The sequence below is a fragment of the Meles meles genome, chromosome 19 (assembly GCF_922984935.1).
Source record: "Meles meles chromosome 19, mMelMel3.1 paternal haplotype, whole genome shotgun sequence".
Lineage (NCBI taxonomy): Eukaryota > Metazoa > Chordata > Mammalia > Carnivora > Mustelidae > Meles > Meles meles.
In genome coordinates this window covers 55250346-55266123 of record NC_060084.1, presented here as the reverse complement: position 1 = coordinate 55266123, position 15778 = coordinate 55250346, and the positions used below count along the sequence as shown (strand labels likewise).

At 41.7% G+C, this 15778-nt stretch overlaps 2 protein-coding genes across 2 annotated transcripts in view; one reads left to right on the top strand and one right to left on the bottom strand.

Annotated features, from left to right (window-relative positions):
• The window catches only part of LOC123931298 (zinc finger protein 665-like), a 36337-nt gene extending 24784 nt beyond the window's left edge, over positions 1-11553 (top strand). The window contains exons 1-2 of the mRNA XM_045988248.1: positions 10095-10742; positions 10818-11553. Of these exons, the coding sequence (XP_045844204.1) occupies positions 10102-10742; positions 10818-11553 (1377 nt within the window). The 5' untranslated portion in view covers positions 10095-10101. Of the gene's footprint in view, positions 10743-10817 lie in introns of the transcript that reaches the window.
• Positions 1-15778, bottom strand: part of LOC123931367 (putative protein ZNF720) — an 867309-nt gene that overhangs the window by 300995 nt on the left and 550536 nt on the right. The window lies entirely within an intron of this gene.

Genomic DNA, 15778 nt, shown 5'->3' with positions numbered 1-15778 from the left:
TGTAAGTCCTGAATTTGTTTTCTTACACATTCTCAGGTCCCTGTCTAGGGAAGAGATGCTGAGAACCAGTGTCTGGGGACACATTTAGAGCTCAGTTCCTCAGGAAGGTTATTAGCCTATGCAAAATGTAGTCAGGGGACAGGTCCATAATCCTGGTCCTCCAGGTGTGAAAGTGGACTCCTGTGTGTGCTGGGCCTTCCCGTGTTTTGACCTTGAACACCTGACCTCTGTGTCTGGTTCTTAAGTAGTCAACTGGAAAGCCACTTGGGCTATACATGTGTGTGGTTTGAACTGGAATTTTCACTTTGAAGTCCCAGTTCACGGAACCTGTTCCATGTGAGGGCTTCTGTTTCAACCACTGAGTGTCAAAGATGAAAAAGAATGCAAGCACAGGTCACCTTCTAGAAGAGCATTTGACCTTGGTGTGCCTCGTGTTGATGTGCAGGGTATCCAGGTTAAACCCTGACTCTGCCAATATTGAGATATTCACTCAGCCTTCTTGTATCTAAACCATTGCTGCCAGTAAAAGGATAATAACATTAGCACTAACACACCGAATTAAGGATATTAATTACAGTAAAATAGATAAAGCATCTGGCGCCTGGGTAGCTCAGTGGGGTAAGCCTGTGCCTTCAGCTCAGGTCATGGTCTCAGGGTCCTGGGATCAAGCTTAGCATTGGGCTCTCTGCTCAGCAGGGGGCCTGGTTCCCCACCCCCCTCTCTCTGCCTGCCTCTCTGCCTACTTGTGATCTCTCTGCTCGGCGGCGAGCCGGCTTCCCTCTCTCTCTCTGCCTGCCTGCCTGTCTACTTGTGATCTCTCTCTGTCAAATGAATAAATAAAATCTTTAAAAAAAATATATATATATATATAGATAAAGCATCAGTAACCATGGGACCTACATTGTAGGTATTATGCAAAGGAATGTGTGAGACTTTGGTGAATATTTTGGATTTTATTTTTCATGAAAAAGGTAGCCGAGCAGTCATGTTCCATGCTGAATGCTCTCCATTTGAATGTAGCTTTTGAACCTTGGAAGAAAGCTGAGTAGCCTGCATGCATGTGAAAATTGCGGTGTTCTGTCTGGTCCAGATTTTCACTGGAATCTGCAGAATTGCTCACGCTGATATCTGTACCTTTTCCTTTACTGGAATGGCATGAAGGCACATTGGAGAGGTTTTTGTCTCAGTCATCTGAATGTAGCCAACTGTTTGTCTTTCCTTCTAGAGGTATCCCAGGGACCGTGGCAACTTCTAGTTTAAACATTTGCAGTAATTTGGTTGCTAATGTTATTTTCTGTATTCACAAGGGTCAGACATGTATCCATTGGCAGCTGTGGGCCCCTGAGCATTTTCCAAGCCAGCGCTGGCAAGTTCCTGGTTGGGTGGATCCCCAGGTTACGTACAAACATTGGCAGGACAGAAGCCCATCCTCTGTTGCAGAAAGAGTACAGTAGGCTGGGCTCTGAGACTGCCCCAGTTCACTGTTCAACACAAGTTCACTGTTCATCCTGCAGAGAGAGGTTATGCTCCACCCTTGGGCAATGCTACTGGCTCAGTGCTGTCCTCAGTAGCCATATGACATGGGCTCTGTGCTCGCCCAGGGCCTTTCTTCAGGCATCCTGGTATGGTAGAAGTGGAAGCTCTGGTCAGCAGTGGAAAGTGATTGCCTGCTAGCAGGCCTGCCCAGACAAAGGGATAGAATGCCCTTAATGCTCTAGTTCAGTGTGTTGGTGGTGACCAAACACAAGCCTAGCTGGTGACAAACCTTGACCAGGTAGTTCCATCTAGCTCTGCACATGAGCAGGGTCACTGGGGTCTCAGTGTGACTGCAGGGCAGGACATAGTCTAGTCTGGCAGTCTTCCAATTTCAAGATCTGGTCACCATTTTATTTTTTTAAGGTTTAATTTATTTATTTGCCAGAAAGAGCACAGGTGGGAGGAGCTAGGCAGAGGGAGAGGGAGAAGCAGTCTTCTGCTGAGCAGGGAGCCTGACGCAGGACTCCATCCCAGGACCCCAGGATCATGACCTGACCCAAATGAAGGCAGACACTTGACTGACTGAGCCCAAGGTGCCCTTGATCACTGGTTGTTGTAGCCCTGCCCACCTTCCCCATGTCTGTGGGGTCCTCTAGTCCAGCACCAGATTCCTCCCAGGGTTCCCCATGAGGTGAGATCTCAGTGGGCCACCCAGAAAGGGGCCTGCCATTTGGGGAATGCTGGATGCCCATGGGGGGGGGTTTTCTTGGTGGAGCAATTGTAGTTCATTTTGGTCCTTCATGGTAGGGCTGTGTTGGCCCTAGGGAGGTGCATCGTGATCAAAGTGAAATTGCTCCTCTTACTTTTCTAATGACCCTCTTGGTCTCTGGTATTCAGGGACTGCTTTGGCCTCACCCCTGAGTACTGAGAGTTGGCATGGAATTCTGATGCAAACAGGTGCTAGTTTAATGACGTCATCCCTCTGTGATGGATGGTTTTGTGTTTCAAGCTAAACGTATTTCTCTATATGCCTCTGTTTATGTGTGTATATTTGTATGTTTCTGTGTATAAATAGGCACTCAAATGTTTGTCATCCATGAAGTAGAATATTTACATAGTGTAATATTTGATATTGAAAGATTAAACTAATAGTAACAGGGATAAACTCCTTTCATGTTAAAGATTACTCTGTACAATATTTATATTGTCATGCTGGTTATTTGATTGGTTATCACCACATGGAGTATTTTTTGTTCTGTTTTGTTTTTTGATTTTTATCTTCCTGTTCTAGTTACAGCTTCAGGAAAACTCCAATGAAATATATTCAAGCAGAGCTTACTGTTACCATTAACATTTCTTTTATTTATGTTCAGTATTCCAGTGGAGGTTGGGTTTGCATTTACTGAGTTGTTTTATGTTTCTCCTTACACTTTATCTATTTTTTTAACTCTTAGTTTCTTGTGTTTCCCTGTGTTCATATTTAAAAAAAAATAATTCTACAGTTCATTCTTTCTCTGTGACCATTCTGTTTCCAGTAACATACTGCTTTAGCTAGAAATTAAAGCATGCATTTTTTTAACCTTTATTTATTTTCAGTTTAACAGTATTCATTGTTTTTGCACCACACCCAGTGCTCCATGCAATACATGCCCTCTCTATTAGCATGCATTTTTTTAAAGCATGCATTTGAAATCTAGTCACAGTGTGAAATTCTTCCCTACTTTAAATTCAGTTTGTCAGTATATGTATATTGTTCATACTTACATCTATGTTTTTGATGATGCGGCTTTTGTTTCTATTTTTAATTTAATTTTTAAAAAATTATTTATTGGGGCACCTGGTTGGCTCTGTTGGTTAAGCCTCTGCCTTCAGCCCAGGTCATGGTCTCGGGGTCCTGGGATCAAGCCCCCATGGGGTTTTCTGCTTGGTGGAGAGCCTGCTTCCCCCCCCCCTCCCCCTGCCTCTCTGCTTGTTTGTGATCTCTGTCAAATAAATAAATAAAATCTTTAAAAAAAGAAGAAAAGTCAGTGTCACGTGTACAGATCACAAGCGAACAGCTTCATGGAATTTCACAGACTGATCTCATCTGTATAAACCTTTGAGGTCATGAAGCACAATATTGTCCTCTGAATTCCCGTTGAGGTCTCAGTAACTTAGCACTGTTTCAGCTCAGCACTGTTTCAGCATCTAAGGCAAGGGATTGCTGTGCTCCCTTTTTTACTTTGTAGAAATAGTATCAGACAATGGGGACTCTTATATTTGGCTTTTTTTTCTTTCTCTGTCTTTGTGAATCGGTTAGTTTTCCTGCATGTAACTGCATCATTCATTAGAGTGGAGCGATCCTGTTCCGTTGTGTGGATACCAGTCGCATCATTCTCCTGTTAATAGGAGGGGGAATGGTTCTCTGTGCAGGACTGTCATGATTAGTACTGACATGTCAAATCTATGATTTGTCTTTCAGTGGACCGTGTACACATATCTGCTGGCTGTTTGATGTGGGACTGGAATCTGGGTCCTTATGGTTAGATATGTTCAGCTTTAAGAGGTACTACCAAACCCTTCCCCCCAAAACTTGTACCATTGTTCACACACACCAGCACTGATTCCTAGGATTTCTGGCTTATCTGCGTGCTTTCTAAAACTTGGTAGCTTATGTGATTTTGGTGTCGGGCTTCTGGTTAGGAAGTGATGTTACCAAGTTGTGGTTTTATTGGCTTTTTTGTTGTGTTGTTACTCTCTACTAGTATGAAGTTGGGTATTAACCTATGGATAATCTCTTTGTCAAACTGTCTAGTTACTTACTGTGCCCCTCTTTTTCTGTTGTGGTATCTTTTTCTTTAGTCTTTGTAGTTCTGCATATATTATGAGAATGAGTCCTTTATCTCCTCTCTCAGTCTACTTCTATTTCTATCTCTTAAGATTGTGATGCAAAGAAATTCTTTTTTTTTTTTTTTAATTTTATTTATTTATTTGACAGAGAGAGATCACAAGTAGGCAGAGAGGCAGGCAGAGAGAGTGAGAGGGAAGCAGGCTCCCCGCCAAGCAGAGAGCCCGATGCGGGACTCGATCCCAGGACCCCGAGATCATGACCTGAGCCAAAGGCAATGGCTTAAACCACTGAGCCACCCAGGCGCCCCTGCAAAGAAATTCTTAATATTTTTGGTATCTAATTCATCATTTCATCCTTCATGGTTAGTTTTTTTTTTAATTGGCTTTAGAATCTTTTACTTATACCAAGACCAAGAGAGATAGAATGATTTGTGTTTCTCTAAACACCTCACTGTTTTTACAATTTCAAGCAGAAATGTATTAAAAATCAATGTATTAGGGGTGCCTGGGTGGCTCAGTGGGTTAAAACCTCTGCTTTCAGCTCAGGTCATGATCCCGGGGTCCTGGGATCAAGCCCCACATTGGTCTCTCTGCTCTGTAGAGAGCCTGCTTCCTCCTCTCTCTCTCTCTGCCTGCCTCTCTTGCCTACTTGTGATTTCTGTCTGTCAAAAAAATAAATAAAATCTTTTAAAAAAATCAATGTGTTATATGGTTTCGGTGATTACTGAGGTTTTCTATTCTTTTTTCCCCCACAACATCACTGCCAAATTGAAATGTATTCTGAAAATGTTGTACTTTCTTCCATTTGCTTAAACAAGTCATTTCTTGTGACGGATTCCCATTGCCATGATATTAGACCTAACTACTCCTTTGATATCTCTCCATCCTTCGTGTATCTCTAGAGAGGCACAAGGCCTGCTGTGGGGCTCAGTCCCAAAATGCTGAGAATGACCTGAGCCAAAATAGACACTTTCCCACCTGAGCCACTGATGCAGCCCCATCCATGATTTTTATTTTATCTTATTTTTTATTTTTATTTTATTCATTCATTCATCCATCCATCATTTATTCATTCACTCATTTATGTAATTTAGAACTGTGGTTTGAAAATGTGCACATCAGTTGCACACTTGTGAGAAATGTAGAAACTTAGACCCAACCCAGAAATCGAAATCAGAATATGAATTTTAACAAGGCTTCAGTTGATTGTCATACACAGTTACATTGGAGAAATATGTCTAGATCATCTACACTCTTCCCTTATTCTATGCCTATCTTTCTGTCTGTAGTATATTATTTTGATAACTGTGACTTTGCAGTATGCCTTCACTCACAACGTGTGCTGTTCATTTTCCAGATTATTCTGGTTGTGTGTTATCCTGTGACATCCATGTAAAGTTAGGGTGCATTTTGTTCTTTCTGCAACAATAGCTTTGGGAATTTGATAGAGAGTACATGAAATCTGTAGGTCAGTTGAAGTTTTATTGATAGGTCAATAGTCTTAAGTATTTGAGTGAAAGAACATCGATGTGTTTCCTCTTATTTCTTCTTTCAATTCCTGCACATGATTGATAGTTTTCATTGTTCCAGATTTGATCTCTATCATTATGTTGAATTATAATCATTTTATTTGGGGGGATGTTCCTCTAACTTTTGAAATAGTTTTTATGTAGAAACAACAAATTTTCTATGTTAGAGGTTTGTATTCTCCTGTATTGTAAAATTTATTAATTTTCACAGGTTTCTTTTTATTTTTTTAAAGATTTTATTTATTTAACAGAGATCACAAGTAGGCAGAGAGGCAGGCAGAGAGAGAGAGGAGGAAGCAGGCTCTCCTCAGAGCAGAGAGACCGATGTGGGGCTCGATCCCAGGACCCCGGGATCATTACCTGAGCCGAAGGCAGAAGCTTTACCCCACTGAGCCACCTAGGCACCCCTTTTCACAGGTTTCTAACAACAAGGATCCCCAGGAGAGGAAAATGTCCTTGGAATAGGAGGACACTACACTCATCACATCTCAGAAACACAACTATATAAGTACCAAATCACCCTCAGTACTCCAGAAGTGGCCATGAAGACTGACAGATCATACTCCCCAAGTTAAAGGAGAGAAAAGGCCACATCATAGATGGCAGAAAGTTTGGAGACATGGTTGAGGGAGGGAAGAATTACAGTGCTATGGAAGGCAGGGATGCCTAGTTGTGGAGAAAGTAGCATGACAGAGGAAACGCACAAGGAGAATGTTTCTCCATAGCCCCTGGCTTGGAAAACAAGAGGGGTTGAATTTCATGAGTTCTTGGAATAAGCAGGTCTTAAAGCCTAAAGCTTTAAAGGTCAGCAGGCTTGGCTGGGCTAGAGCCAAGAAGGTGCTGTGCTACTCCTGGGGAGAAAGAAGGCAAGCAACCTGGGGACAGACAACCTGCAAACAGTATCCGAAGAATGACTGGGGGACACATGGGAAGATTATTCACTAGTCTAGGAATGTTTCCCTGCGAGGAAACATTCAGTGAGACTTGTGTCTAAGAACACAGGAGTTAGATGGCACCATTTCCCTCTCCTGCCCTGTAGCATAATCGGATGGCACCATTTCCCTCTCCTGCCCTGTAGCATAATCGCACAGCAGTGTCCCAGTCAGTGAGGACGTTCGCTGTCTGGCTTGCTTCCTAAGCCCCAGGCCCCTGTGCTCTGGTTGGACTGACCTTCTCAATCTAGCTTATCTCAGGCCCAGAAAGGTAGGCCCTTGCCCACACCACATCTCCTGAGCAGAGAGTTCTGCACAACCTCTGTTCTGGTGCAGGTGATTTCAGGTCTCTTCACAAGCACACCAGAGCTCACCTAGTTAAAACTGACCATGTTCAGACCAGGGAGCAAATACTGTCTACGGAAGGCAAAGAGAGCCTCTACAGACCACTAACTAGAAGGACGTAGCAGGGCACATCACTGGTTTTTCTAACACAGAGAGGAAGGCAGACTTAGATAAAATGCCAAGATGGAAGAATTTATCCCAAAAGAAAATATGGCCATGGCCAGAGATCTAAGGGAAGCAGTTATCAGTAACATACTCAATGGAGAATTAAAAGCAACAATCATAGGTATACTCACAGGTTTGAGAAAAGAGTGCTGTGAACTTTACCACAGAGACAAGAGTTGAAAGGGAAAAAAAAATGGAGTGCACGGGTGTCTCAATTACATCTGATTCTTGTTTTAAGCTTAGGTAGTGATTTCAGGATCCTAGGATCCAGCCCCAGGTCAGTGTCTATATTCTGTGTGCTGTCTACTTGATATTCTCCCTCTCCCTCTGTAGCTCCCACTCATGCGTGCTCTCTCTCTCTCTCTCTCAAATGAATTTTTAAAAATCAATGAGATTAACAATGCAATAAATGAGATTGAAAAGAGGATTGATGCAATAAACAGCCAACTGGGAGAAATAGAGTAAGGACTTTCTGACCTCAAGGACACAAAAAAGGAAAATAATGAATCAGAGCTAAAGAGAGAAGATTTGATTTAGGGAACTCAGTGATTACATCAAATGTTGTAAAATTCCTAGATCTTGGGCTTTTCTGTACTGGGAGAGTTTTGTTTCCAAATACAACTTAAATTCCTGTTTCTGGTGTAAGAAGATTTCCCATTTATTTGGTAGACGGTTGATAATTCAGTCTTAGTGACTTGTGCAATTTTAGGAATTATCTATTGTTGTTATTGTTTTTATTCCTAAGTTATCTGATTTGATAGTATATAAATGTTGGCCAAGTTAAAGCACAACCAGTTTTGGTATTTTGGGTGAACTGGGCATTACATTCAGTATTCTGTTACAGTTCTGGTCTCTATTTTATTTCAGATTTATCTTTGTTACTTCCTTTTACTACTAAATTTCATCTACATTTTTTTCTTTCCTCGTTTCTCATGGGAAGTTATGTTTTTTATTCCAGCTCTCTCTCTCTCTCTTTTTTCTTTTTAAAGATTTTATTTATTTATTTGACAGACAGAGATCACAAGTAGGCAGAGAGGCAGGCAGAGAGGAGAGGAGGAAGCAGGCTCCCTGCCAAGCAGAGAGCCCAATGCGTGACTCAACCCCAGGACCCTGAGATCATGACCTGAGCTGGAGGCAAAGACTAAACCCACGGAGCCACCCAGGCACCCTTCCAGCTCTTTTTTTTTTTTTTTTTAACTCAGCCATGTATTGCATTAAAAAAAAAAATCTGAAAATGGAAAGTGTTGTGAACAATGATTAACAAAAATAAACAATACAAAGAATAGGAAAAAAACACGGAAAAATTAAATTAGGATTCTGTAAGGTCTTTCATAGATCCTGTCATCTGTGAACACAGATAATTTTCCTTTTTCTTGTTTCAGTGTGGATTCTTTTTATGTGTTTTTTCTTCCCTAGTTGTTCTGACTAGAATGTCCAGTACCATGTTGAAAGGCAGTGGTGGGGTTATTTCATTACTTCATTTCTGATCATAGAGGAGAATCTTACAATCCTTACCTATTGAGTATGTTGGATTTTTTTCTGTTTGCTTCATTTCAGTTTTATGTTTAAATAACCGTCCTTCTAATTTTACACTAATGTGGCATTTTCCAGATTATTTGAGATACAGGAAGGGATTTGTGCTAGAACATGACAGTACCACAGAATTATCTATTAGGGTATGTGGTCAGTATGTTGTGTTCAAAGGTAAGGTGTCCATGGAGGAAGGAAATTCTGATGATTCCTCCTCAGCCATCTTTCTGACACTCTCTGATTGACTTGAAGCGTGTATGTTACAAATCATCAGTATATTCATCTGAAAGTAGTAAGTGCAATGAGTTTACTTTTCTCTTATTTGATATCTTTCAGCCATATCTTTATATGACACCAAGAACTTCCTGCAAAAGCCGACCATAGAAGCTTCTTTCCAAAAAGTGACCATGGGTAGATATAAAAATTGTGCTCTTGAAAATGTATACTTAATGACAGACCGGGACAGTGCTAGGGAGAGGGAAGGGCATCAAAGATACCATGAAGGACAGAGCCCATCTGAGCCAGCGGCGTCTAATAAGACTGGAAATGACCCGAATAGTGAAGGATATAAAACATCGTGGAAAACCTCCCTTTTTAAGTCGGCTGCTTCCACAAAGCAGTGTGTCTCTGTCAGCAAAAGCTCCAATCAAGTATTCAAACATAGCTATTTGTGGAAAGACAGTTTGGACAATCTGGAAAGTTATCTAGTCCATGCTGAAAATAATGATTTGAACCATTTTCAAAATGGAATTGGACTGACCTTTCCATCAGATACTTCTGAAAATCAGAAATTGAATAATGAAGAACAAAGTGCTAAGCAGGATCCATACAAGAGTGGCTTCACTGAAGAGTCGACCCTCCAGAATGACCAGAGCCCTTCCAATGGAGACAGCATTGCTGAGTGCCCTGAATCTGAGAAAACACTTAACCAGGGCTGCAGTGTTCAGAGACGTGTGAGGGCTCAGTTTTCAGAGAACCAATATGAATGTTATAAATGTGGCAAAGCATTTCATCAGAGGTCTAACATTATTACACATGAGAGTATTTATTTGGGAGAAAATCCTGATGAATCCTGTCAATGTGAGAATGGTCCTCACCTGTCCTCCAATATTGGTGATCATCAGAATTTTCGTGAGGCCAAAAACCCATTCAGATATACTAAACCTCGGCCCACATTTAGTCAGTCATCAAGACTAAATAGAAACAAGATGATCCCTAGTGGAGAGAAAACAGGCATTTTTAAGGGATGTGGTAAAGTCTTTGACTGGCACGCAACCCGATCTCAACATCAGCAAATGAATACTGAAGTGAAATCATACAAATGTGAAGAATGTGGTAAAACCTTTAAGTACTGCTCATCCCTAAGGAAACATAGGCAAATCCATACTGGAAGGAAACTCTACAAATGTAAAGAATGTGGTAAAGTTTTTAAAATTCGCTCAATACTTACTCAACATCACAGCATTCATACTGGAGAGAAACCTTACAAATGTAAGGAATGTGGTAAGTCCTTTAACCAGCAGGCACACCTTACTCGACATCACAGAGTTCATACTGGAGAGAAGCCTTACAAATGTCAAGAATGTGACAAGGCCTTTTCCCAGAGGTCATTGCTTAGAGCACATCACCGAATTCACACTGGAGAGAAACCTTATAAATGTAAGGAATGTGGCAAGGCCTTTAAAGAGACCTCCAACCTTTCTCGACATCACAGAGTTCATACTGGAGAGAAACCTTACAAATGTCAAGAATGTGACAAGGCCTTTAAGTGTCACTCAACCCTTAGTAATCATCTCAGATTTCATACTGGACAGAAACCTTACAAATGTAAGGAATGTGGCAAGGCCTTTAACCAGAGCTCATATCTTACTCAACATCACAGAGTTCATACTGGAGAGAGACCTTACAAATGTCAAGAATGTGGCATGGCCTTTAAGTTTGTCTCAACCCTTAATAATCATCTCAGAATTCATACTGGAGAGAAACCTTACAAGTGTCAAGAATGTGGCAGGGCCTTTCACTGGAACTCACTGCTTACTGCACATCACAGAATTCATACTGGAGAGAAACCTTACAAATGTCAAGAATGTGGCAAGGCCTTTTACCGGAGGTCATTGCTTAGAGCACATCACCGAATTCATACTGGAGAGAAACCTTACAAATGTGAGGAATGTGGCAAGGCCTTTAACCAGCGCTCATACCTTACTCGACATCACAGAGTTCATACTGGAGAGAAACCTTATAGATGTCAAGAATGTGGCAAGGCCTTTAAGTTACACTCAACCCTTAGTAAACATCTCAGAATTCATACTGGAGAGAAACCTTACAAATGTCAAGAATGTGGCAAGGCATTTCTCTGGAGCTCATTGCTTACTGTACATCACAGAATTCATACTGGAGAGAAACCTTACAAATGTGAGGAATGTGGTAAGGCCTTTAGGTGTCCTTTTGACCTTACTCGGCATCAGCGAATTCATACTGGAGATCAACCTTACCAATGCCAAGAATGTGGCAAAGCCTTTAACAAGCGCTCACACCTTTATCAGCATCACAGAATTCATACTGGAGAGAAACCTTACAAATGTACAGAATGTGGCAAGGCCTTTTCATTTCCCTCAAACCTTCTTAAGCATCACAGAATTCATACTGGAGAGAAACCTTACAAATGCGAAGAATGTGGCAAGGCCTTTAACAGGCGCTCACAGCTTAGTAACCATCATAGAAGTCATACTGGCAAGAAACTTTAAAAATGTAAAGACTATGAATAAGGACTGTACAACCCTTACATCACAGAGCTTGCTTCCGATGTAACTGGAGAATAACTATACACATATTAAGAAGTCCACCCTCTCCCTGAAACTCACAACATCATAGTTATCAAATGGGAGCAACATGGTAAAATGTGATGAATGTGGTGAGACCTTTAACTTGAATTCAGTCTATACTCAGTGTCCCAAAATGCACACTACATTCAAACCCTAGAAACATGATGATTGTGCAAAGACCCTCATTTTAATATAAACATTCGCAAACACAGGAAGTGCTAAAGATGGTAAATTGAATCATACAAATCATTACAAAACTCTCTGATTGAACATCTAATGTCAATAAATGTCACAGATATCACGTAAAAGGAGTGTATCAGTGCTTCTATTCAGACAGTACTAGTTAGTCCAAGGGAAAAGTTGAAGTTAAACACTTGGAAAATGCTATGCTGTTACGTTGGAAAGATTCAGTGGGGGAGTTTTTACAAGGGTACAATTAGTTTTTTTTGTTTTTGTTTTTGTTTTTTTTTTAAAGATTTTATTTATTTATTTGACAGAGAGAGAGATCACAAGCAGGCAGAGAGAGAGGAGGAAGCAGGCTCCCCGCGGAGCAGAGAGCCCGATGCGGGGCCCGATCCCAGGACCCCGAGATCATGACCTGAGCCGAAGGCAGTGGCTTAATCCACTGAGCCACCCAGGCGCCCCTACAAGGGTACAATTAGTTTTGATGTGCATTTTGTTATATTGACCCTTTTTAAGCTTTGTGACCAACAAATATTAATGTATTTTTTTCTCAGATCACTTCTGAAGATTGACTTACTCGTACTGGGTGTATGAATCCGTGAGCCTGATTTTTGCTCCGTCAAGGGCATTCGATGCCCTGCTGCACTCGGGGGGACTCATGCATCCCAGATTTTCCTTGGGAGATGAGAACTGTGTAATACACAACAGGAACAAAGAAAATCTAAATGGAGACACTGCTTGCTTAGGGTTAGAGCATTGATGTAAGTTGCCATGAAATAGGTGTTCAGAACAGTATTTTTCTCCATTTACTAAAACTAAAGAACTTCCTGAATATTAGACGTACAAGTTTTCCTGATTGCTCTCTAAGGAAAAAAAGGTGGCGCACCAGGTAACTACTGATGTATCTTCGTAATAGCAATCTTTAGAGAATAGAAGTGGATGCAGTTGAAATGAAATCCTCCGCGATAACATAAAGAGGTTCCCTAACTCTTCCCTACCATGCTGTAGAGCTGCACATACGCATCTGTTACGACTGTCAGCAGCACTGGAACTTAAGGAAGTCACTTCACATCATGATATCAGCTATGGGGGTTAACGCTTGTATTGTGTATTTTGAACAAGTGTAAAGTGGATTTGAAATGCATAACATAGTCTGTGAACTTAATGTACTTCAATTAATCAAACAATGGTTTTTAATATGCTAACATGAATTTGTGATGAGTGGTGTGTTATCCTACCACCAAGGTGAACCTCTCTCATTTTTTTTTTTTTTTAAGATTTTGACGGGGAACACAAGCAGGGGGAGAGGGAGGAGGCTCCCTGCTGAACAGGGAGCCTGATGCAGGGTTGGATCCCAGGACAGGGACCATAACCTGAGCTGAAGGCAGATGCTTATCGACTGAGCCCCCCAGGGGGCTCCTATCTCATTTTACTGAAAGTTGTAGGCAACTGGTGTTACCTGTCACCTATTTGGTAATGGAAGGGAATAATATTCCTATGAATCCATTCTCTCAGTGACCTTATGGTTGAAATGATGGGTGATTTCCCCGCCTAGTTTATTTACTATATCATTTTCTCCTCCTGCTGCTGACTGTGATATATGGATATATTACAGGTTTTGTGGGGGGTATTGACATTTTCACTCACCTGCTTGATGGTGCTGCTACATGCCATCCATTTTGTGTATGCAGCACTTTTGCAGGGACCTTGAGTGGACACCTGCCCTGGTCGCTAATGTGTTCCCTATGATGTTGTATTTGGAATATAGGGGAGGTTCTGTGGGGTGGAGTCTGGAGCCAATGACCAAGAAAATTTTTGAGATGTGTTTGGTACAAAATGGTGGTTTATTAAAGTTCAGGCACAGGACTCACAGGGAGAAAGCGCTGCTGCCCTGGGGTTGTGAGGCATGACTGATTCTATACTATGGGCTTGGGGGAGGTAAGGAAAAAGGGAGGTTTTGAGAAAGAACATTCATATATTAAAGAAGATTCAGGGGATCCTGGAGGCCTTGCTCTTGTCAACGTTGTTTACCCCTCTCGTAAGGCATTAACGGTAAGATAGTTGGGATATTCCTGAAGCAGTATTACATTCCTCCTATTCCTTTTTAATAGGCTGCAGGTTTAAAAGAAATTCAATTTTATTTCCATTTCCTTCTGCTTCAACCTCCCTCAATTTTAAGGAGAAGAGGGTGATGTTAGGGCTTCAGGAATCTGACTTATGGGTCGCTGGAAGTTCGGCTATATAGATGCCAGAAAGCTGCTTCCTCGTAAATCACTAGGACATTTGTAAACAGGAATACTCAGGTCTTGCAGGATTGTGATCTCTACAAGGTAACTATTTGTTTCTCCTTTAGGGTAGCCAGGAGTGCCTGAGGAATGTCCCATATATCCCATGGGGGTTGGGGGTTCATAGGGTGTCAGCTTCTGCTTCGTCCTCAGCTTCCTTTCGGTTCTCTCATCACCTAGACAACACTCTGTAGAGTAAACAAGGTAATGTTACTTGAGACATGACAATCAGATCCACCTCTGTGGGCAATCCTCTGTCCCTTTTCCCAAGCATTTCCCCCTGTGTCTCCTAGAGAGATGCCTACAGAGCTTACCTAAGCTGGCTTTAGTTTGAATGGCCAAATGTGGACTTAAACTGGGACTCTCAAGCACTCCACCATGACCCATGATAAAGGTATATTCTCCATTTATTGGTGGGAGTGTTGGTTTGAATCACATGCCTATGTGACCGTGCCATATAGGTCATAGATACCCCGGAAGTAGGAGAAACCTCCCAAATGGAGTAACATACCAAATGGAGTCACATACCAAAAATACATAAAATGAAAAAATGAGCATGTCGAGTGCAAATATCTCAATTTGCACAATGGACTCTGTGGATTTAGAAAAATAAATTCTATTTGTTTTATTTCTTAGTTATCTCCAGATTTACCCTTATATTTTGGCTCATTTTTTTTTTTTTTTCCAGCTAATAGGCATCACAAGCTTTTTTTTTTTTTTTTTTTTTTTTTTTTTGGCCTGGGTTGTGCAGGAGTGTCTTCACTAAACACTTTAGAGAGTTGGAAGGCCCATGGGTATTAATTCAGACATTAAACACTGGGATGTGGGATGTGAATCTATGTAGAACTTGATGAAATCACCATCCTTAGAAGCATAAGCCCTATTAAAAGAAAATAAAAATTGTGTCTACTGTGGGTAGGGGCCCAGAGGTGGCCCTCTTCAGTCACTGCAAAGGCATAGACAGCTCTTGGGGATGTCATCTGATGAATACATGTAATGGGAGAAAGGAATTGGCAAATGTGGGTTTCTGTGGAGTAGGGAAGTTCTACTTTATCTTCATGACTTCAAACTGAATTCCTATTTGTTACTGATGATCGGATGCTGTCAGATCATACTTACCGCGACCGCTGAACCTAATTCAGTAGTGCTGGATAAAGAGGGGTATTGGTGATGCGATCATGTGGGCATAGCTTTCAAAAGTCACGTGGTAGGGTAGCTGTTGGCGATGAAGGAGCCTTCTGGACACTGAGGTAGGGAGGATCAGCAAGGTGTGTGCTGTGGTTGAACCCAAGCACTGCTCTCCCAGGGATAAAAGCCCAATCAAGATTTGAGCCACTGTAGATGGGGGACCTTGCAGGGAAGCTGCTGCAGTGCATTGTGGGAACTTCTTTCTATACTCAGTGCCGTGTTTAATACCCTCCCCTGCTTTGACTCTGTCTGCTGTAGTTTTGGACTATAGGTGAGCTTCAGTGGTCTGGGGTCTGGAGCTGACGACCAAAAAGAAGAAAAAAAAAATTCTTGAGGCATCTTTGGTACAAAATGTTGGTTTATTAAAGCATGGGGACAGGAGGAGGGCAGAAAGTTGCTGCCACCAGGGTCGTGAGGGGTGGCTGGTTTTACACGACGGGGTTGGGGAAAGGTGAGGAACAAGGGAGCTTTCAAAATGATTTTCTTTTTTC